We start from the raw sequence: 25011 nt of genomic DNA on the forward strand, positions 1-25011 counted from the left end.
ATTCACTATGTTGTTGAATATTAATCCTCTCAAAAAAATGTTTGAAGAAATTTTCTTTTTTATTTATGAAATTTCAAATGAGAAAAATTGAACCCAATTTTTTTAATCACATTCCCCTTTCCCTTATTCCAAAACTAATCTCAATTAAAATTTCTAATGGAGTTTGCAACAATAACTACTCATTTAAATACATCATAAAATATTAAGATGTAAAAAAACTGCTTGTTATCACTGAATGGTAAAGATTATTTTAATTTATCAGTTGGTAGTAAAAAGTGAATATACATTGTATATTGTATATAACAAAGATTTAAGTTGATTCTGGACAAAGAAAGATAACTCCAATTAAAAAAAATCTTGCTATTGCACAATATTTTGCAATTAGATATTTCTTGCTTACTATTCTGGACAAAGAAAGATAACTCTAAAAAAAAATTAGCTATTTCACAATATTGTGCAATTAGATATTTCTTGCCATTGCGCAATACTGTGCAATTGAAAAGACTTGCTATTGCACAATACTTAATATAATAATTTTGGATCCTGATTTGGACCAACTTGAAAACTGGGCCCATAATAAAAAATCTAAGTACATTTTTGGATTCAGCATATCAAAAAACCCCAAGATTTCAATTTTTGTTAAAATCAGACTAAGTTTAATTTTGGACCCTTTGGACTTTAGTGTAGACCAATTTGAAAACAGAACCAAAAATGAAGAATCTACATACACAGTTAGATTTGGTATATCAAAGAACCCCATTTATTCAATTTTTGATGAAATCAAACAAAGTTTAATTTTGGACCCCGATTTGGACCAACTTGAAAACTGGGCCAATAATCAAGAATCTAAGTACATTTTTAGATTCAGCATATCAAAGAACCTAACTGATTCATTTTTTGTCAAAATCAAACTAAGTTTAATTTTGGACCCTTTGGACCTTAATGTAGACCAATTTGAAAAGGGGACCAAAGGTTAAGAATCTACATACACAGTCATGACAGTTAGATTCTGCATATCAAAGAACCCCAATTATTCAATTTTGATGAAATCAAACAAAATTTAATTTTGGACCCTTTGGGCGTCTTATTCTGTTGGGACCAAAACTCCCAAAATCAATACCAACCTTCCTTTTATGGTCATAAACCTTGTGTTTAAATTTCATAGATTTCTATTTACTTATACTAACGTTATGGTGCGAAAACCAAGAAAAATGCTTATTTGGGTCCCTTTTTGGCCCCTAATTCCTAAACTGTTGGGACCTAAACTCCCAAAATCAATACCAACCTTCCTTTTGTAGTCATTAACATTGTGTTTAAATTTCATTGATTTCTATTTACTTAAACTAAAGTTATTGTGCGAAAACCAAGAATAATGCTTATTTGGGCCCTTTTTTGGCCCCTAATTCCTAAACTGTTGAAACCAAAACTCCCAAAATCAATCCCAACCGTTCTTTTGTGGTCATAAACCTTGTGTCAAAATTTCATAGATTTCTATTAACTTATACTAAAGTTATAGTGCGAAAACCAAGAAAATGCTTATTTGGGCCCTTTTTGGCCCCTAATTCCTAAAATGTAGGGACCAAAACTCCCAAAATCAATACCAACCTTCCTTTTGTGGTCATAAACCTTGTGTTAAAATTTAATAGATTTCCATTCACTTTTACTAAAGTTAGAGTGCGAAAACTAAAAGTATTCGGACGCAGGACGACGACGACGACGACGACGCCAACGTGATAGCAATATACGGCGAAAATTTTTTCAAATTTTGCGGTCGTATAAAAATTAAACAATGGTAAATTATTTGATGGACGGATTCGATCCATAAAACTCATGCTTATACAGATACATACGATGATTAAAATATATGTTTAACCTATACATGCTATACTATGTAATAAAATGAACCTAGACAATCCAATTACAAGAGGTTGCTATGTATTCACATTGATGTTTATGATTATATTGCGTATATGACCATCGGCAGCATTCGGGGGTCAACTCAATAGTCAATTAGATAGCATCTACACTAAAATACACACGGAACGATGATACATATTATAGAGACCAGAACTTGTAGATGGTTAATTTAAGACTTTTTATAATTTGGATATACCTTTAAGCATGTTATAAAGCAAATATGAGAATTTGAGTAGAATCGGTTGGACAATAAATAACATTGAACTATACACCATTATAATGAGTTCAAGGTCAGAGGAAGGCTTCCAAACAGACATGTACACACAATTTTTTTACACACCAGATATAGTTTAAGGAATGTTTCCTTCAAGTCATGCTCTATGTTCATTTTAACATGGGTAGGCATTATATTTGTCTATAATATACACTGAGCGTTCGCGAGGTGTAAAAATAAAAAGAATACAGAAACTAAGAAATATGATGCAAGACTATCATTGGTATGTCTCTATCTGCAACTTTTGTCACAAGGCAAAACAAAAAGGCTTAATATGGATGGTAATAATGATTGGTGGCTGCTTAACATACAACCGTGAATTAAATGAATGATAAGGATGAGAACAGGTTTAATGTAATGTGATTAATTATCCTTCTTTGAACAAGAAGAACTTTCTGAGCCGGATTGTTCACGACCAGACTCAACCTAGCAACCAATTCCAATTTATGTAAATACATATAAGATAATGTATAGTATGTTTGTGAATGCAGCGGAATAAAAATCGTTCGTGAACAAAGGATGTATTAATATGAAATGAAATGACATGTATGTACGTTGTGTAGTTCCGGTGAGATAGGCGACGAATTTCATTATGTGTTTTGCTGTTCGCATTTGAGGAACGAAGACAATTATTTCTACAAACTGAATTTTCAAATATTCTAAACATAATTTCATTTTGCTCACTAGTTAATAGTAAAAAGCAATCTGTTTGAAGAAAACTGTGTTTATTTATCAAGCATAAAATATAAATGTAATCGCATAAGCATCATACTGATCTTTTTTCCATTCTATTTAATTTAATTATACATGTCCCTAAACATGTATGCCATCATAATTTTATTGTATTTGTTTTCTCTCTCTCTCTTTCTCAAGTGGTCGATGATATTGGTTGCAAGCTTGATTGGTCTCTGGAATTGACCTCTGGCTCGAGTCTGGATTTTTTACATGCTAATTCCCAAGATTCATAGGAAGACATGTCATCCTACCCAGACACCGAGCTGATGAGTTTTTGTTCTTTCTTCTTAATGCTTAATGTTGATCAGAGAAGCAGGAAATGCAAACTTTTAAATCTTTGATTGATGACACCAGTGTTCAAACCCATAACCTTTCGCATTTGAGGCGAACAATCTTCACGAGACCACAAAAGCAGTTTCTTGAAATCAGCCAACATTTTTAACTGAGATGCACAAAGTTCAAAAGGAGTAATCTATTTTTTTTAACAGAAATGGATAGTGGATAGTGCTATACATTTAAAGCAATTATTAAATAGACATGGTGACTAAATAGAGCTGAATCTAAAATTAGTATGTTGCGTTTTGATTCAGGTTGAAAACTTACATCCATACATGTATGTGTTAATTTATTACATAATTTGTGATAATAGCTCTGATCTTTGATGATATAATGGCTAATTCATACATTTAAACATGTCTGATAAAAGAAATTCAGTGAGGTCAAACTTCCTAAATGTTAATACCATATGTGCCATACCTTCTAATTTATTCCAAACGCTATCACCGGAAGTTGCTTTACATTTTGTCACATGAATTTCTATTCCATTCGTGCTTGTTACATCTGCATTATTTTTTCCAAACAATCTTTTGAAAAACGATGTTAGTCCACCATCTTTCTTTCCTTCTTTGAATAACCTGTTAACCAATGAAGTCTTACCCGCACCTTTCATCCCAACTATTACTAAACGTATGTCTCTTTTTTTCTCAGATCCAGACTCGAGTAATTTGAGGTACAAAGTAAGAGATTTTCTGTAGGTCATTACTTCTATTTCAGTTGGAACTTTATTATCTACAAAGATATGATAAAGAGCTGTTTTCATAAATGAGAACATTATTCTTTTATCTATTTGAAATAATATGTTATCAATGAATGGAACTATCAAACATTCCGTTTAAAGTAAAGTAAATATGCTTAACTGCATGTAAAGCTAGACCGTCTCGACATTTTAGCTCCATGTTTGAGGACTCACTGAGGATTTTAAACTAGAGGCTCTAAAGAGACTGTGTCGCTCACCTTGGTCTATGTGCATATTAAACAAAGGACACAAATGGATTCATGACAAAATTGTATTTTGGTAATGGTGATGTGTTTGAAGTTCTTACTTTACTGAACATTCTTGCTTCTTACAATTATATCTATAATGAACTTTGCCCATTAGTAACAGAGAAAAATATTTGGTAAAAATTTACATAAATTTACCAAATTAATGAAAATTGTTAAAAATTGACTATAAAGGGCAATAACTCCTTAAGGGGTCAATTAACCATTTAGGTCATGTGGACTTATTTGTAGATCTTACTTTGATGAACATTATTGCTGTTTACAGTTTATCGCTATCTATAATAGTATTCAAGATAATAAACAAAAACAGCAAAATTTCTTTAAAAATTACCAATTGGAGGGCAGCAACCCAACAACCGGTTGTCCAATTCATTTGAATATTTCAGGGCAGATATATATTGACTTGATTAACAATTTAACTCCTTGTCAGATTTCCTCTAAATGATTTGGGTTTCAGAGTTGTAAGCAAAAAACTACATTTTACCCCTGTTCTATTTTTAACCGTGGTGGCCATCTTGGTTGGATGGCCAGGTCATCGGACACATTTTTCAAACAAGGTACCTCAAAGATGATTGTGGCCAAGTTTGAATTAATTTGGCCCAGTAGTTTCAGAGGAGAAGATTTTTGTAAAAGATAACTAAGATTTACGAAAAATGGTTAAAAATTGACTATAAAGGGCAATAACTCCTAAAGGGGTCAACTGACCATTTCGGTCATGTTGACTTATTTGTAAATCTTATTTTGATGAACATTATTGCTGTTTACAGTTTATCTCTATCTATAATAATATTCAAGATAATAACCAACCAGATGCTCCGCAGGGCGTAGCTTTATACGACCGCAGAGGTTGAACCCTGAACGGTTGGGGCAAGTATGGACACAACATTCAAGCTGGATTCAGCTCTAAATTTGGATTATGATTAAATAGTTGACACAGCATAGGTTTCTGACACAGAATAAATGTGTTCTAATGAACTTAAATTTTTTGTTTTCTCTTAGAGCAATTCACTATGCTGTTGAATATTAATCCTCTCAAAACAAGAATGTGTCCTCAGTACACGAATGCCCCACTCGCACTATCATTTTCCATGTTCAGTGGACCGTGAAATTGGGGTAAAAACTCTAATTTGGCATTAAAATTAGAAAGATCATATCATAGGGGACATGTGTACTAAGTTTGAAGTCGATTGGACTTAAACTTCATCAAAAACTACCTTGACCAAAAACTTTAACCTGAAGCGGGACAGACGGACGGACGAACGGACGGACAAAACGGACAGACGGACGGACGCACAGACCAGAAAACATAATGCCCCTCTACTATCGTAGGTGGGGCATAAAAATGTTTGAAGAAATTTTCTTTTTTATTTATGAAATTTCAAATGAGAAAAATTGAACCCAATTTTTTTAATCACATCCCCCTTTCCCTTATTCCAAAACTAATCTCAATTAAAATTTCTAATGGAGTTTGCAACAATAACTACTCATTTAAATACATCATAAAATATTAAGATGTAAAAAAAACTGCTTATTATCACTGAATGTTATTTATTATAATTTATCAGTTGGTAGTAAAAAGTGAATATACATTGTATATTGTATATAACAAAGATTTAAGTTGATTCTGGACAAAGAAAGATAACTCCAATTAAAAAAAAATCTTGCTATTGCACAATATTTTGCAATTAGATATTTCTTGCTTACTATTCTGGACAAAGAAAGATAACTCTAATTAAAAAAAAATTTGCTATTTCACAATATTGTGCAATTAGATATTTCTTGCCATTGCGCAATACTGTGCAATTGAAAAGACTTGCTATTGCACAACACTTAATATAATAATTTTAGATCCTGATTTGGACCAACTTGAAAACTGGGCCCATAATAAAAAATCTAAGTACATTTTTGGATTCAGCATATCAAAGAACCCCAAGATTTCAATTTTTGTTGAAATCAGACTAAGTTTAATTTTGGACCCTTTGGACTTTAGTGTAGACCAATTTGAAAACAGGATCAAAAATGAAGAATCTACATACACAGTTAGATTTGGTATATCAAAGAACCCCATTTATTCAATTTTTGATGAAATCAAACAAAGTTTAATTTTGGACCCCGATTTGGACCAACTTGAAAACTGGGCCAATAATCAAGAATCTAGGTACATTTTTAGATTCAGCATATCAAAGAACCTAACTGATTCATTTTTTGTCAAAATCAAACTAAGTTTAATTTTGGACCCTTTGGACCTTAATGTAGACCAATTTGAAAACGGGACCAAAAGTTAAGAATCTACATACACAGTCATGGCAGTTAGATTCGGCATATCAAAGAACCCCAATTATTCAATTTTGATGAAATCAAACAAAGTTTAATTTTGGACCCTTTGGGCCCCTTATTCTGTTTGGACCAAAACTCCCAAAATCAATACCAACCTTCCTTTTATGGTCATAAACCTTGTGTTTAAATTTCATAGATTTCTATTTACTTATACTAACGTTATGGTGCGAAAACCAAGAAAAATGCTTATTTGGGTCCCTTTTTGGCCCCTAATTCCTAAACTGTTGGGACCTAAACTCCCAAAATCAATACCAACCTTCCTTTTGTAGTCATTAACATTGTGTTTAAATTTCATTGATTTCTATTTACTTAAACTAAAGTTATTGTGCGAAAACCAAGAATAATGCTTATTTGGGCCCTTTTTTGGCCCCTAATTCCTAAACTGTTGAAACCTAAACTCCCAAAATCAATCCCAACCGTTCTTTTGTGGTCATAAACCTTGTGTCAAAATTTCATAGATTTCTATTAACTTAAACTAAAGTTATAGTGCGAAAACCAAGAAAATGCTTATTTGGGCCCTTTTTGCCCCCTAATTCCTAAAATATTGGGACCAAAACTCCCAAAATCAATACCAACCTTCCTTTTGTGGTCATAAACCTTGTGTTAAAATTTCATAGATTTCCATTCACTTTTACTAAAGTTAGAGTGCGAAAACTAAAAGTATTCGGACGCCGGACGACGACGACGACGCCGACGCCAACGTGATAGCAATATACGACGAAAAATTTTTCAAATTTTGCGGTCGTATAAAAACGGCAAAAATTTCCTCAAAATTACCAATTGAGGGGCAGCAACCCAACAACAGGTTGACCGATTCATCTGAAAATTTCAGGGCAGATAGATCTTGACCTGATAAACATTTTTACTCCATGTCAGATTTCCTCTAAATGTTTTGGTTTTTGAGTTATAAGCCAAAAACTGCATTTTACCCCTATGTTCTATTTTTAGCGGTGGCGGCCATCTTGGTTGGTTGACCAGGTCACGCGACACATTTTTTAAACTAGATACCCCAAAGATGATTGTGGCCAAGTTTGGATTAATTTGGCCCAGTAGTTTCAGAGGAGAAGATTTTTGTAAAAGATTACTTTAATTTACGAAAAATGGTTAAAAATTGACTATAAAGGGCAATAACTCCTAAACGGGTCAACTGACCATTTTGGTCATGTTGACTTATTTGTAGATCTTACTTTGCTGAACATTATTGCTGTTTACAGTTTATCTCTATCTATAATAATATTCAAGATAATAACCAAAAACAGCAAAATTTCCTCAAAATTACCAATTCAGGGGCGGCAACCCAACAACCGATTGACCGATTCATCTGAAAATTTCAGGGCAGATAGATCTTGACCTGATTAACATTTTTATCCCACGTCAGATTTCCTCAAAATGCTTTGGTTTTTGAGTTATAAGCCAAAAACTGCATTTTACCCCTTTGTTCTATTTTTAGCCGTGGCGGCCATCTTGGTTGGTTGACCAGGTCACGCCACACATTTTTTAAACTAGATACCCCAAAGATGATTGTGGCCAAGTTTGGATTAATTTGGCCCAGTAGTTTCAGAGGAGAAGATTTTTGTAAAAGTTAACGACGGACGACGACGACGACGGACGACGGACGCCGGACGCCAAGTGATGAGAAAAGCTCACTTGGCCCTTTGCTGAACATTATTGCTGTTTACAGTTTATCTTTATCTATAATAATATTCAAGATAATGACCAAAAACTGCAAAATTTCCTTAAAATTACCAATTAAGTGGCAGCAACCCAACAATGGTTTGTTTGATTCATCTGAAAATTTCAGGGCTGATAGATCTTGACCTAATGAACATTTTTACCTCATGTCAGATTTGCTCTAAATGCTTTCGTTTTTGAGATATAAGCCAAAAACTGCATTTGACCCCTATGTTCTATTTTAAGTAACGGCGGCCATGTTTTTTGACGGATCAAAAATCGAAGCACACACTTTGTGCAGGATAATCTAAGGAACAATCATGCTAAGTTTCATTCAAATCCATTCAGTAGTTTCAGAGGAGAAGATGTTTGAAAAATTATTAACGGAGACAGACGACGACGACGGACGCCAAGTGATGAGCTCACATGGCCTTTTAGGCCAGGTGAGCTAAAAAGGAACGAATTATATGTATGACCTCCATTAATTAAAAATACTTTTTTTTTACAGATTTGGGGATACTTAGTTTAAGATCCACAATGCCTTTTAACTTTATACGTTTAACTTTTTTAGGTATGGATGATAATAACTTGAAGAACTATTAAGTTTTGCTTATTTTAAACAAGGTATAATAGTACTTAATAAAATATAAGAATGTGAAGTGTCTGTTAAAAACTTTGCCCACCAAAAGTAACAAGTTCGTTGTGCAAAAAAAAAATCAAGCAGCATTTCAGTTTAACAGTTATGAACTCATGTTTGGATCAGGATTTTCGAGTAATATCGTCTGTTACTTAAAACTAGAGGCTCTAAAGAGCCTGTGTCGCTCACCTTGGTCTTTATGAATATTAAACAAAGGAAGAGGATGGATTCATGACAAAATTGTGTTTTGGTGATGGTGATGTGTTTGTACATCTTACTTTACTGATCATTCTTGCTGCTGAAAATTATCTCTATCTATAATGAACTTGGCCCAATAGTTTCAGTGAAAAATGTTAGAAAAAATTTACAAATTTTATGAAAATTGTTAAAAATTGACTATAAAGGACAATAACTCCATAGGGGGTCAATTGACCATTTCAGTCACGTTGACTTATTTGTAAATCTTACTTTGCTGAACATTATTGCTGTTTACAGTTTATCTCTATCTATAATAGTATTCAAGATAATAATCAAATACAGCAAAATTTCCTTAAAACTAACAATTCAGGATCAGCAACCCAACAACGGGTTGCCTGATTCATCATAAATTTCAGAGCAGATAAATCTTGACCTAATAAACACCTTTACTCCAGATTTTTTTTTTTTCATTTTGGTTGGATGGCCGGGTCACCGCACACATTTTTGAAACTACATACCCCAAAGATGGTTGTGGCCAAGTTTGGATTGATTTGGCCAAGCAGTTTCAGAGGAGAAGATTTTTGTAAAAAAATTACTAAGATTTACGAAAAAATGGTTAAAAATTGACTATAAAGGGCAATAACTCCTAAACGGGTCAACTGACCATTGTGGTCATTTTGACTTATTTGTAAATCTTATTTTGCTGAACATTATTGCTGTGTACAGTTTATCTCTATCTATAATAATATTCAAGATAATAACCAAAAACAGCAAAATTTCATTAAAATTACTAATTCTGGGGCGGCATCCCAAAACTGGGTTGTCAGATTCATCAGAAAATTTCAGGGCAGGTAGATCTTGACCTGATAAACAATTTTACCCCTGTCAGATTTACTATAAATGCTTTGGTTTTTGAGTTATAAGCCAAAAACTGCATTTTACCCCAGATTCTATTTTTAGCCATGGCAGCCATATTGATTGGATGGCTGGGTCACCGGACACATTTTTGAAACTACATACCCCAAAGATGGTTGTGGCCAAGTTTGGATTGATTTGGCCAAGTAGTTTCAGAGGAGAAGATTTTTGTAAAAGATAACTAAGATTTACGAAAAATGGTTAAAAATTGACTATAAAGGGCAATAACTCCTAAAGGGGTCAAATGACCATTTCGGTCATGTTGACTTATTTGTAAATCTTACTTTGCTGAACATTATTGCTGTTTCCAGTTTATCTCTATCTATAATAATATTCAAGATAATAACCAAAAACAGCAAAATTTCCTTAAAATTACTAATTCAGGGGCAGCAACCCAACAACAGGATATACGATTTATCTGAAAATTTCAGGGCAGATAGATTTTGACCTGTTTAACAATTTAACCCCTTGTCAGATTTGCTCTAAATGCTTTGATTTTTGAGTTATAAGCCAAAAACTGCATTTTACCCCTATGTTCTATTTTTAGCCATGGTGGCCATCTTGGATGGTTGGCCAGGTCACCGAACACATTTTTTAAACTAGATACCCCAATGATGATTATGGCCAAGTTTGGTGCAATTTGGCCCAGTAGTTTCAGAGGAGAAGATTTTTGTAAAAGTTAACGACGCCAGACGACGACGGACGACAGACGACGGACGACGGACGACAGACGACGGACGACGGACGCCAAGTGATGGGAAAAGCTCACTTGGCCCTTTGGGCCAGGTGAGCTAAAAAGATATTTTATTTACCTTGATCATGTTTGGATCCGCATTTGGCAACAAAATCTTATTATCTTATGTTGTTTAATGAAATTTACCTCACACATTTCTGTTAATTATTTATTCATGAAAATGAATTTGGTGACCCCCTTTTAGATGTTTATCAATAAAATGAACATAATAATCTGAGTTGGTTCACTTCAAGGGATATCAAATATATTCCCTGGAAATACATTTTGTATTTGGACTCCGATAGCATTCTCGTTAAACAAATTAAAACAGATCAATCCTGAATTGTACACACCTTAATGTCTAAAAACTAGAGGCTCTAAAGAGCCTGTGTCGCTCACCTTGGTCTATGTGAATATTAAAGGAAGCAGATGGATTCATGACAAAATTGTATTTTGGTGATGGTGATGTGTTTGTACATCTTACTTTACTGAACATTCTTGCTGCTTAAAATTATCTCTATCTATAATGAACTTGGCCCATTAGTTTCAGTGGAAAATGTTAGTAAAAATTTACAAATTTTATGAAAATTGTTAAAAATTGACAATAAAGAACAATAACTCCTAAGGGGGTCAATTGACCATTTCGGTCATGTTGACTTATTTGTAAATCTTACTTTGCTGAACATTATTGTTGTTTACAGTTTATCTTTATCAATAATAATATTCAAGATAATGACCAAAAACAGCAAAATTTCCTTAAAACTAACAATTCAGGGTCAGCAACCCAACAACGGGTTGTGCGATTCATCTAAATATTTCAAAGCAGATAAATGTTGACCTGATAAACAATTTTACCCCATGTCAGATTTGCTCTAAATGCTTTGGGTTTTGAGTTATAAGCCAAAAACTGCATTTTACCCCATGTTCTATTTTTAGCCATGGCGGCCATCTTGGTTCGATGGCCTGGTCACTGGACACATTTTTCAATCTACTAACCCAAAAGATGATTGTGGCCAAGTTTGGATTAATTTGGCCCAGTAGTTTCAGAGGAGAAGATTTTTGTAAAAGATTACTAAGATTTACGAAAAATGGTTAAAAATTGACTATAAAGGGCAATAACTCCTAAAGGGGTCAACTGACCATTTCGGTCATGTTGACTTATTTGTAAATCTTACTTTGCTGAACATAATGGCTGTTTACAGTTTATCTCTATCTATAATAATATACAAGATAATAACCAAAAACAGAAAAATTTCCTTAAAATTACCAATTCAGGGGCAGCAACCCAACAACGGGTTGTCAGATTCATCTGAAAATTTCAGGGTAGATAGATCTTGACCTGATAAACAATTTTAACCCACGTCAGATTTGCTCTAAATGCTTTGGTTTTTGAGTTATAAGCCAAAAACTGCATTTTACCCCTATGTTCTATTTTTAGCCGTGGCGGCCATCTTGGTTGGTTGGCCGGGTCACCGGACACATTTTTTAAACAAAATACCCCAAAGATAATTGTGGCCAAGTTTGGATAAATTTGGCCCAGTAGTTTCAGAGGAGAAGATTTTTGTAAAAGATTACTAAGATTTACGAAAAATGGTTAAAAATTGACTATAAAGGGCAATAACTCCTAAAGTGGTCAATTGACCATTTCGGTCATGTTGACTTATTTGTAAATCTTACTTTGATGAACATTATTGCTGTTTACAGTTTATCTCTATCTATAATAATATTCAAGATAATAAGCAACTAGAGGCTCTAAAGAGCCTGTGTCGCTCACCTTGGTCTATGTGAATATTAAACAAAGGAAGCAGATTGAAAATTGACTACAAAGGTCAATAACTCCTACAGGGGTCAATTGACCATTTCGTTTATGTTGACTTATTTGTAGATCTTACTTTGCTGAACATTATTGCTGTTTACAGTTTACCTATATCTATAATAATATTCAATATAATAACCAAAAACAGCAAAATTTCCTTAAAATTACCAATTCAGGGGCCGCAACCCAAAAACAGGTTGTCCAATTCATCTGAAAATTTCAGGGCAGATAGATCTTGACCTGATTAACAATTTTACTTCATGTCAGATTTTCTCTAAATTATTTGGTTTTTGAGTTATAAGCCAAAAACTGCATTTTACCCCTATGTTCTATTTTTAGATGTGGCGACCATCTTGGTTTGATGGCCAGGTCACCGGACACATTTTTTAAACAAGAAACCCCAAAGATGATTGTGGCCAAGTTTGGATCAATTTGGCACAGCAGTTTCAGAGAAGAAGATTTTAGTAAAAGATATATAAAATTTACAAAAAATGGTTAAAAATTGACTTTAAAGGGCAATAACTCCTAAAGAGGTCAACTGACCATTTTGGTCATGTTGACTTATTTGTAAATCTGACCTTGCTGAACATTATTGCTGTTTACAGTTTACCTATATCTATAATAATATTCAATATAATAACCAAAAACAGCAAAATTTCCTTAAAATTACCAATTCAGGGGCCGCAACCCAAAAACAGGTTGTCCAATTCATCTGAAAATTTCAGGGCAGATAGATCTTCACCTGATTAACAATTTAAACCATGTCAGATTTGCTCTAAATGCTTTGGTTTTTGAGTTATAAGCCAAAAACTGCATTTTACCCCTATGTTCTATTTATAGCCATGGCGGTCATTTTGGTTAGTTGGCGGGGTCACCAGACACAATTTTTAAACTAGATACCCCAATGATGATTGTGGCCAAGTTTCAAATAATTTGGCCCAGCAGTTTCAGAGGAGAAGATTTTTCTAAAAGATTACTAAGATTTACGAAAAATGGTTAAAAATTGACTATAAAGGGCAATAACTCCTAAAGTGGTCAACTGATCATTTTGGTCATGTTGACTTATTTGTAAATCTTACTTTGCTGAACATTATTGCTTTTTACAGTTTATCTCTATCTGAAATAATATTCAAGATAATAACCAAAAACAACAAAATTTCCTTAAAATTACCAATTCAGGGGCAGCAACCTAACAACGGAATGTCAGATTCATCTGAAAATTTCAGGGCAGATAGATCTAAACTTGATTAACAATATTACCCCATGTCAGATTTGCCCTAAATGCTTTGGTTTTTGAGTTATAAGCCAAAAACTGCATTTTACCCCTATGTTCTATTTATAGCCATGGCGGCCATCTTGGTTAGTTGGCGGGGTCACCGGACACAATTTTTAAACTAGATACCCCAATGATGATTGTGGCCAAGTTTGGTTAAATTTGGCCTAGTAGTTTCAGAGGAGAAGATTTTTGTAAAAGTTAACGCCGGACGCAGGACGACGACGACGGACGACGACGACGGACGCCGGACGCCAAGTGATGAGAAAAGCTCACTTGGCCCTTCGGGCCAGGTGAGCTAAAAACTGCAAAATTTCCATAAAATAACTAATTCAGGGGCAGCAACCCAACAACGGGTTGTCCGATTTGTCTGAAAATTTCAGGGCAGATAGATCTTGACCTGATAAACAGTTTTACCCCATGTCAGATTTGCTCTAGATGCTTTGGTTTTTGAGTTATAAGCCAAAAACTGCATTTTACCCCTATGTTCTATTTTTAGCCATGGCGGCCATCTTGGTTGGTTGGCCGGGTCACCGGACACAATTTTTAAACTAGATACCCCAATGATGATTGTAACCAAGTTTGGTTGAAATTAGCCCAGTAGTTTCAGAGGAGAAGATTTTTGTAAAAGTTAACGACGGACGACAACGACGATGACGGACGCCGGACGCCGGACGCCGGACGCCGGACGCCGGACGCCAAGTGATGAGAAAAGCTCACCTGGCCCAAAATACTAACATATATATTAAGGAATTTCTTTATCAATATATTTTATGATAAATTAATGAAAAATATTTTGGTTTAGAAAATAAATGGAAGCGATAGTCATATCTAAATTTCAACCTTTATAAAGAGAGATTCTGAAAAATTCTGCTCTCAATATATCTGAAATTGACAAAAACATTTCCTTATAAATATATTCCCCGCAACAAATATATATAATAGAAAGATAGATAAACTATAAAGAAAGATAACTCGAATCGTAAATATGATAGGTATGGGATTCGTTTGTTAGTACGTGATTTTATGTCAGTAAAACAAAGGAGGGAATCTGGAAAACCATGTAATAACTAAAAATACAATATCAGTATGTATCAGTTTTCGTCATAATGAAATTATTTCATATGGAGGAACATTCCATTGGAAAAAGCCTTGGAATACTTTATTCAAACCTTAGCGACGCATCCAATCAAATTGGATGCTTGGCAATAACCCGTCCAATTACGGCCGTTGTCGAGTTACGTATGTATGCCATTTTATTGGAAATCTCTAATAATGCAATAAAAAATACCTATTATCCTTTGTTCAGTAGTCTGAAAAAAATAAAATATATTGTGAGTATATCAGGAGACTTGTAGAAAAGTTATATATAAAGTATATAAAACCCCAAAACATAGTCTGCATAACCAATTATGGAAAACAAATTGATTTATTTTTGGTGTCCAATGCTACTTTATGTATAACTATTGGCTAATTCTTGCTTCCCAACTTTTATTCGGTCAGGAAGCTGGAGTGCACAAGAACAACATTACTATGACAGGATAACTGGCAAGTTTGACATCCATGAGATCAGGACTAAGCAGACAGGGCCAAATTATCTCAATGGTAATAAGATAACAGTAGAAATCAAAAGCAGTGATTAGCAATTGAATAAAAATATCACTACTTCAAGCAAATCTTATATAAAAGTATCAATAACATTACTTGCTGTAGCCTCCTGATGGGGTATTTAATAAATTAAAATAAGTAGTTCATCTGACACTGGCCTAATCCCTAACTCTAACATGTAAACAATGTATAAAAGTCAGTAGACTATTACTGAAGGGTTGGGGCCAATAAATCTAAATGAAAAGAAGATGCATTATTGCTAACACAACTGTATTTCTGCTGGTATTAATTCCTAAGGGCGAAGACAGAGTTTATTACTACTGTTTGTTAGAGTTCAAAAGTGTATCATATGCCAAGTAGACGATGTTAAGTACAACTGCTGGCAAGGGTACCCAAGTTTAACATCTTTAGACAGTGTCTAAAGCCATTGATGATATATAAAATTGAAAACAGAAATGGGGAATGTGTCAAAGAGACAACAACACGACCATAGAAAAAACAATAGCAGAAGGTCACCAACAGGTTTTCAATGTAGCGAGAAATTCCTGCACCCGGAGGCTGGCCCCTTAACAAATATATACTAGTTCAGTGATAATGAACGCCATACTAATTTCCAAATTGTACACAAGAAACTAAAATTAAAGTTATACAAGACCAACAAAGGCCAGAGGCTCCTGACTTGGGACAGGCGCAAAAATGCGGCGGGTTACATATGTTTATGAGATCTCAACCCTCCCCTATACCTCTAGCCAATGTAGAAAAGTAAACGCATAACAATACACACATTTAAAATTCAGTTCAAGAAAAGTCCGAGTCTGATGTCAGAAGATGTAACCAAAGAAAATAAACAAAATGACAATAATACGTTAATAACAACAGGCTACTAGCAGTTAACTGACATGCCAGCTCCAGACTTCAATTAAACTGATTGAAAGATTATGATTTCATCATATGAATATCAGGCACAATCCTTCCTGTTAGGGGTTTACTATCATACCATCATAACATACATGTATATGAGAAGAACATAACCCGTGTCATGCCAACAACTGGTTTTTGAATAAATGTGTTTAGTTCCGATGCATAGACCCTATAAGTGAATCAATATTAATGCCAAAATATGCAATCTTTAATGACTTGACAACAGTATCGTAACTATATCCCTTCTTAATAAGTCTATTTAAAGGTTTTGTTAGTTTCTGAGGTGAATACTGACATTTTTGTGCTTTATAAAGAATATTTCCATAAAAATTGGATGTGAAATACCTTAACGTATAAGAAGTCTGCATGTAGAGCTATATTTACGAATAATTTCCTTATACCGATGATAAAATTTAGTAAATGTTTTAACTAGTTTGTGATATCGAAAACCCTGGTGTGATAATTTTTCAGTAATACAAAAAATTTTCTCATTAAAATCTAAAACATTGCTACATACACGAGCGAATCTTTTTATATATACATGTATCACAGTGTATCATCTATCCAGTAGAGTGTTTTGCATCACTGTTGGTAAGAGTACCTAAGTGTATTAACTACCCTGTAGATTGTTTATCACCACAGTTGATAAGGGTGCCTAAGGTAAATTCATGGTATACCACAATCTTGGATTGTACAATCCCAGTACAAAATTGGTCTAGTTATTTGCCCAAATCTTCTAATTTGGAGACAGGTTTTCAATTTTTTAATTAGACTTTATTTCTGTAGAGAAAAACTTGATGATTTATTTTGTAATCCAAAATATTTAAACAATAATCAAATTTTGTGATATAGGAATCATTTTTTCAAATAAGCCATTTAAGGGGAGATAACTCTTTAAGTAAAAAATATAACCTGAACTGATAGGGAAATTAAAAAAAAAATTAAGAAAACAAGTTCGGTGACACCATTTCTAATTTTTATTTTCTTTAAAAATAATACATTGGATTATAAAACCTATCTTCTCACAAGTTATTTCAACATTCGATCTCATTTTTTTTTTTCATGCACACAAATGTGTTTTTTCATGAACAGTCTAATCGATTGTGTTTGGTATGCTACTGGTGCTAATATTATCTACCTAACAGACTGTGTTTAGTACCAATACTGGTAATGATATCAATTATCATCTAACTAACAGAATGTGTTTAGTTCAACTGCTAAAAGTAGTATCTACTACATAAAGGACTGTGTTTAGTACCAATGCTGGTAATGATATCATCTACCTAACAGACTGTGTTAAGTACCGCTGCTAGCAAGGGTGTTATCTACTAAACATACTGTATTTACTTAAACAGCCATTAGTTGTATCATTTACCTTACAGAATATGTATAATTCAACTGCTAATAGTAGTATCATATACCTAACAGACTGTGTTTAGTACCGATGCTGGAAATGATATCATTTAACTAACAGACGGTATTTAGTTCAACTGCTAATAGTAGTATCATATACATAACAGACTGTGTTTAGTACCGATGCTGGTAATGAAATCATCTAACTAACAGACTGTATTTAATTCAACTGCTATTAGTAGTATCATCTTCCTAACAAACTGTGTTTAGTTCAGCTGCTATAAAAGAGGGACGAAAGATACCAGAGGGACAAATAAACTCATTGATTGAAAATAAACTGACAAGGCCATGGCTAAAAACAAAAAAAACAGAAAAATAATAGTACATAAGACAAAACATAGAAAACTTAAGACTAAGCAACACGAACCCTACCAAAAACTGGGGTTGATCTCAGGTGCTCCGGAATGGTAAGCGGATTCTGCTCCACATGCGGCACCCGTCATGTTGCTCATGTTACAACAAATCCAGAAAATAGTCTTATTTGGTCGGTCACATTCGTGAAAAGGGAAGGGTATTGTAGTTACGACATAAGGAACATATCCGATACCAGAGGTATCATCTACCTTAAACAGAATGTGTTTAGTTCAGTTGCTTTTATTGGTATTATCTACCTAACATACTGTGTTTAGTTCAATTGCTATCAGTGGTATCATATAAATAACAAACTGTGTTTAGTTTAACTGCTATTAGTGGTATAATCTTCTTAACAGACTTTGTTTTCGTTAGACATATTTCTTTTTGTATCCATCTGATGGGTTAAGTCTTTTTCAACTGATGTTTATAGTTAGTTCATATGTTCTACTGTTGCATCACTGTCTCAGGTAAGAGGGAGGGTTGGGCTCCCGCTAACATGTTAACTCATCAACAGTCTGTATCATGTGTATGTATGTGCCAAGTCAGGAGTTTTCGTTTGATCATGTGTTTCATATTTGTTTTCCGTTCATTTTTGTTACATTAATTAGGCCGTTAGTTTCCTAGTTTTGAATTGTTTTACATATATCATTTACATAACAGACTGTGTTTAGTACCCTGCTGGTAAGGGTATTATCTACCTTACAGACTGTGTTTAGTACCCTGCTGGTAAGGGTATTATCTACCTTACAGACTGTGTTTAGTTCAGTGGTATTATCTACCTAACAGACTAGGTTTTTTTTAAATTTAATTTCAAGCCTAGTTTACTCTCCTGGAATATCCTGGTTTTGTGGCCTTTTCTTACAGTTATATCTCTTTAAATTGTGTAAATGAAAAAAAATATAAATGAATTTGTACCCGATTTATTCTAACTGTAACATGTGTAATCATTTGAAATTCCCAATATGTACCTCTAAGTATTCCATCACTTCTTTATACTTCCTCAATTTTCCTCCTGCTGCTGCTAGATCGTATGGAGTCTCACCCTGAAACACAGACAAATCTATTTATTGCTTTAATCTGTTAAATTCAGACTTTTGTAACACATATTATAACAGTTGGTAAGACCAGTAGTAGCTGAGTGGTGTTTTTATTTTTTTTTACAGCTGCTACTCTTATTATTTTCATGTATAAAGTATAACTCATAGAACAACATTCTGATTATTTTTAAAGCATTCCTGTGGTCTTTTAAATTTTTTAGCTGTTTATTGCTGTTTCTAAAAGAATATGAAATAATGCTCCATCTGTGAGCATTTTTTTAACTTCCTTGTTGCAGTTATTTTAATGGGGTAAATACATCTTTATGTCTACATAAAGGTTGTAGGGTTTGGTAGGTCTTTTAACTATTTCATGTTTTATTTTTGGGACAAATTGTTCTCATTTTTTTTTATATATTTCATTATTCCCGTTATTCTCTTTTTTATATTTTTGCACCCATTATTTTCTAGTCATTATCTGTTTGTCCATTTTTTTTCCATTTTAAATGTTGTTCCTTTATTCATGATTGTCTGCTCCTTATACCCATCTACACCTTCCTAAATGTTAATATTGTTATTTAACAGCATTTGATGGTTTGTAGTGTTATTATTGACATTGTATAAATAAGGAAATTAATGAATTATGGCAATCATCAGAGGTTTTTCTGCAACTATTTTTACTAGATAGCATGAATACAAAAATTTGGAAATGTGCAGTCCTAATAGGATTATCATCTTCAAACTATTACACTAAATATTTTCAAACTGCTAACAATATGAAAATTATGTTGATGCACCTTTTTATTTCCCTTATTCGATCCGTAGAAATATTTTCTGGTAGTGTATATTTCTTTATTCAAAACATTTTTGCCCAGCATATATGTTAACTATTTAAAGGAACCTATGCCAATGTATTGCTTATACTATTTTCATACTTTATATCTTTGTTATCAATGTCACGACAACAGATTGGTGTATGTGTTTTTTGACAGTTTGTTTATACTGGTTTTATTGACAGCAAGAGCCATATTACCAGGTCTAATTTTGCATCAATACAATTTATTATTTTTGATATCAAAAACTATTTCATCTATTTACTATTACGTTATTAAGTCTTTACCCTAAAACTGAGATATTTATATGATTTGTCTTACATATTTTGAAATCATCAAACTATTCATTTTAAGTATAAATTATTACCCAAAGTGTGTTAGTGGTCTAAACGAAATCATTATGTTTTTGAAATGTTGAAAACAAATATTGGATTTCTTTTATAAAATAACCCATGTTTATGTGTTTTATAGTAAAACTTAGCCATTCAAGTCTATAAAATATTTTCATATCTTTAGTTCAATGTCTATTTATAATCTTTGGGAAAAAATCAAGTGTACCAAACATACCTTAAACATCCTTTTAGTGGTGAATACTTACTTCATGTAGCAGTCGTTTAAAAATATTGGGCATATACTATATAATATTACCTGATGTGTTTTAATCATGGGATTACTACCTCCTTCTTCTACGAGACATCTTGTGATCTGTAGATGTCCCCACTCCGCAGCTAGATGTAAAGCTGTTTTTCCTTCATTCTATAATAATACCATATCTAAATGAGATCTCATTTTATATTTATATAATTCTAGCAAGTATTTGTTGACATAGTAATGAAATCTGTCTGATTAACAGGGTTCATAATAATGATCAATTTAAAAAAAAACTTTTTCAAAGAAATATGAAGAACAGTTACATTTCCTGATTAAGTACGAGCAGACAAGAACCAGGTGCTCCGCAGGGCGCAGCTTTATACGACCGCAGAGGTCGAACCCTGAACAGTTGGGGCAAGTATGGACAAAAAATTCAAGCGTGATACAGCTCTGAATTTGGATTGTGATCAAATTTTTGACATTACATGGTTTTTTTTTACACAAAACAAATGTCAAGATTTTACAAATCAATTAAAGATTTCTTCTTCAAACTTTTTAAATCTAAAATTAAATAGTTGACACAGCATAGGTTTCTGACACAGAATGAATGTGGTCTAATGAACTTAAAAGATTTTTTTTGCCTTTGAGCAATTCACTATGCTGTTGAATATTAATCCTCTCAAAAAAATGTTTGAAGAAATTTTCTTTTTATTTATGAAATCTGAAATGAGAAAAATTTTTTCACATCCCCGTTTCCCTTTTTCCAAAACTGATATCAATTCAAATTTCTAATGGAGTTTGCAACAATAACTACTCTTTTAAATACATCATAAAATATTAAAATGTAAAATAAAGTGCTTGTTATCACTGAATGGTAAAGATTGGTTGGTGGTAAAAGTGAATATACATTGTTTATTGTATAAAACAATAAAAAAAAACTTCATCAGCAACATTTTATATTGGCAAATTTCCAATGAAGTTATTTACATAAAGTTATTGGCAAATAAAAATAGAAAATGACATCATAGTCATGTCTGGCAAATGTCCAACATACATTATCTAAAAACATTTTAGATAAGATAAGGAAAAAAAGCTTCATCAGCAACATTTTATATTGGCAAATTTCCAATGAAGTTATTTACATAAAGTTATTGGCAAATAAAAATAGAAAATGACATCATAGTCATGTCTGGCAAATTTTCAACATATATTATCAACTGCTATTCTATACAAAGAAAGATAACTCCAATTGAAAATTAATTGCTATTGCACAATATTGTGCAATTAGATATTTCTTGCTATTGTGCAATACTGTGCAATTGAAAATTTCTTGCTATTGCACAATACTTGATATGGAATCCTGATTTGGACCAACTTGAAAACTGGGCCCATAATCAAAAATCAAAGTACATATTTAGATAAAGCATATCAAATAAGCCCAAGAATTTAATTTTTGTTAAAATCAAACTTAGTTTAATTTTGGACCCTTTGGACTTAATGTAGACCAATTTGAAAACTGGACCAAAAATTAAGAATCTACATACACAGTTAGATTTGGCATATCAAAGAACCCATTTATTAAATTTTTGATGAAATCAAACAAAGTTTAATTTTGGACCCCCATTTGGACCAACTTGAAAACTAGGCCAATAATTAAAAATCTAAGTACATTTTTAAATTCAGCATATCAAAGAACCCCAAGGATTCAATTTTTGTTAAAATCAAACTAAGTTTAATTTTGGACCCTTTGGACCTTAATGTAGACAAATTTGAAAACCGGACCAAAAATTAAGAATCTACATACAAAGTTAGATTCGGCATATCAAAAAAGCCCAATTATTCAATTTTTGATGAAATCACACAAAGTTCAATTTTGGACCCTTTGGGCCCCTTTTTCCTAAACTGTTAGGACCAAAACTCCCAAAATCAAACACAACCTTCCTTTTGTGGTCATAAACCTTGTGTTAAAATTTCATTGATTTCTATTTACTTATACTAAAGTTATTGTGCGAAAACCAAGAATAATGCTTATTTGGGCCCTTTTTTGGCCCTTAATTCCTAAACTGTTGGAACCAAAACTCCCAAAATCAATCCCAACCTTCCTTTTGTGGTCATAAACCTTGTGTCAAAATTTCATAGATTTCTATTCACTTAAACTAAAGTTCATGTGCGAAAACCAAGAAAATGCTTATTTGGTCCCTTTTTGGCCCCTTATTCCTAAAATGTTGGGACCAAAACTCCCAAAATCAATACCAACCTTCCTTTTGTGGTCATAAACCTTGTGTAAAAATTTCATAGATTTCCATTCACTTTTACTAAAGTTAGAGTGCGAAAACTAAAAGTATTCGGACGACGACGACGACGAAGACGACGACGACGACGACGACGCCAACGTGATAGCAATATACGACGAAATTTTTTCAAATTTTGCGGTCGTATAAAAATGAGACTCCACTTTATATGATTCTGACAAACATGAGTTGTCCATTTCACCTGTCTAATTAACATGGTTTTGTGTTGATTATAAGTAATGTGATCAAATTTAGTAGATAACATACTGTTGTGATTTCTGTTTTACATCTGTTCTCCAGGAGAAATTGACACACTTCCAAATGATCCCACCTGGCAGCCCACATTAATGCTGTCCATCCATTACGCTGAAATAATACAACTGACATCAAAACTGGTCTAATACACTGGAGAATGTTGTGTTATAAATATAAACAGAAATGACCAGTCACATCAATTAAAACTGTATGATTAGCAACATGATTCTGTATAGATTCAGTTTAATCACTTATTTAAATAAAGTAATTTTTTCAACGAAAAGACAAATATTTGTTGTCCATTAAACCTGAAAAATTAACAACATGAGTTTGTGTTAACAAGATTTAGTGTAGATTGAGTTTAATCATCACTTTTAATAAAATAAATTATTCAAAAAAGCATGAAAAAAAGTTTTATTTTCTGATTTAGTACAACACAAAGAGAGGAGACCTCTTTAAAAAATATTTATCATTATTATAATTATTTTTATTACAAAAATTTGTTGTCCATTAAACATGTCTAATTAACAACAGGATTTAGTGCAGATTCAGTATAATCATTAATTTTTTTTAAAAATCAAAGAAAAGTAGTACAGTGAAACTTCTCAAAACCGGCCGCCCGTCGGACCACGGGATTCGGCCGGTTTTCAGGGGTGGCCGGTTTGTTGAATTTGAAATTAACAAGAGTTACTTCCCTTCAATATTTGTGCATTTGGTTTTTTCACCATGTATTGTACCTCAATCATAAAGTTTGTTTTGTTGTGTAAATTTAGCTTTGTATTCTAAATTGATTATGAAATAAATATTAAAACATCATTTGTATCTTTATTATTTTTTTATTTTGCAGGAATAACAAATAAAATGCAACTATATAACAAAACAGTTTTAATATCGATATATTATGTTATTGAACTTAATTGACATACATTCATCATCGGTACCATACGATGATAATACATAATAAGCAGTACACCACCTTACAGCACTACACATGTTCCCAAATGCATAACGACGATATCTATTTACAATTTATTTTGAAAGATCAATGTGATAAATTTCTGTATAATTTGCCTAAAAGTTATTTTTTTTTAAATGATGAAATAAAGTAGCCAAATTAAAACATTTAATGAAAATTAATTATCATCATTGATTAGCGTGGGTGAAGATCATAATCTGTCAACCGATAATTTATTCGGGTATTGATTTGACATTGACAGGTAAACACTACTCAGTGGCCATGCAGGTGTCTAATTGACCGGATTAACTTGTTTGTTTATATAACAGTATTACATATGGACTAATGATTACAAATGACAAGGCCGGTTTTATGAGGTGATATTTTATTGATTTTGATTACACAAATACACAAATATCGGCCGGTATCCGGTTTAAAGGGGTGGCCGGTTTTATAAGGTTACCTGACCGTTTATTTACATACACGCCGGCCGGGACTTGTTATTTTGGCCGGTATGAAGGGAGAACCGGTATTTAGAGGGACCAGTTTAGAGAAGTTTCACTGTATTTTCAGATTCAGAACAATTATATGAGAAAAACGGAATTACATTTTATAAGAATCTAAGGACTATTTGTCCTTTTTACAAATTGTTTCTACATTAGATCTTTATACATATCAATATCTGACCAAAGTTGTTAAAACAACATCATGTGAAACCTTAGTGTATAAGATTGTTTCTTGTCAAGAAGCAAAATAAGAACTTCACGAACCAAAACACAAACAAAAAGACAAATATTTTAAAATTAAACCCTGCATGCATTTTTTCCATTAAAACTGTCTAATTAAATTCAGAATTTTGATTTAATGTTGATTCAGTATAATGACTAAGTATCAGTTTCCATACAGACC

At 32.8% G+C, this 25011-nt stretch overlaps 1 protein-coding gene across 1 annotated transcript in view; it reads right to left on the minus strand.

Annotated features, from left to right (window-relative positions):
- Positions 1 to 25011, minus strand: part of LOC143054241 (uncharacterized) — a 78596-nt gene that overhangs the window by 35849 nt on the left and 17736 nt on the right. The window contains exons 3-7 of the mRNA XM_076227170.1: positions 23160 to 23258; positions 20659 to 20766; positions 19112 to 19186; positions 15139 to 15160; positions 3683 to 3994 (exon numbers count right to left, since the gene is read on the minus strand). Of these exons, the coding sequence (XP_076083285.1) occupies positions 3683 to 3994; positions 15139 to 15160; positions 19112 to 19186; positions 20659 to 20766; positions 23160 to 23237 (595 nt within the window). The 5' untranslated portion in view covers positions 23238 to 23258. The remainder of the gene's footprint in view (positions 1 to 3682; positions 3995 to 15138; positions 15161 to 19111; positions 19187 to 20658; positions 20767 to 23159; positions 23259 to 25011) is intronic.

This window comes from Mytilus galloprovincialis, chromosome 12 (genome assembly GCF_965363235.1).
Source record: "Mytilus galloprovincialis chromosome 12, xbMytGall1.hap1.1, whole genome shotgun sequence".
In the NCBI taxonomy this organism is placed as follows: Eukaryota; Metazoa; Mollusca; class Bivalvia; order Mytilida; family Mytilidae; genus Mytilus; species Mytilus galloprovincialis.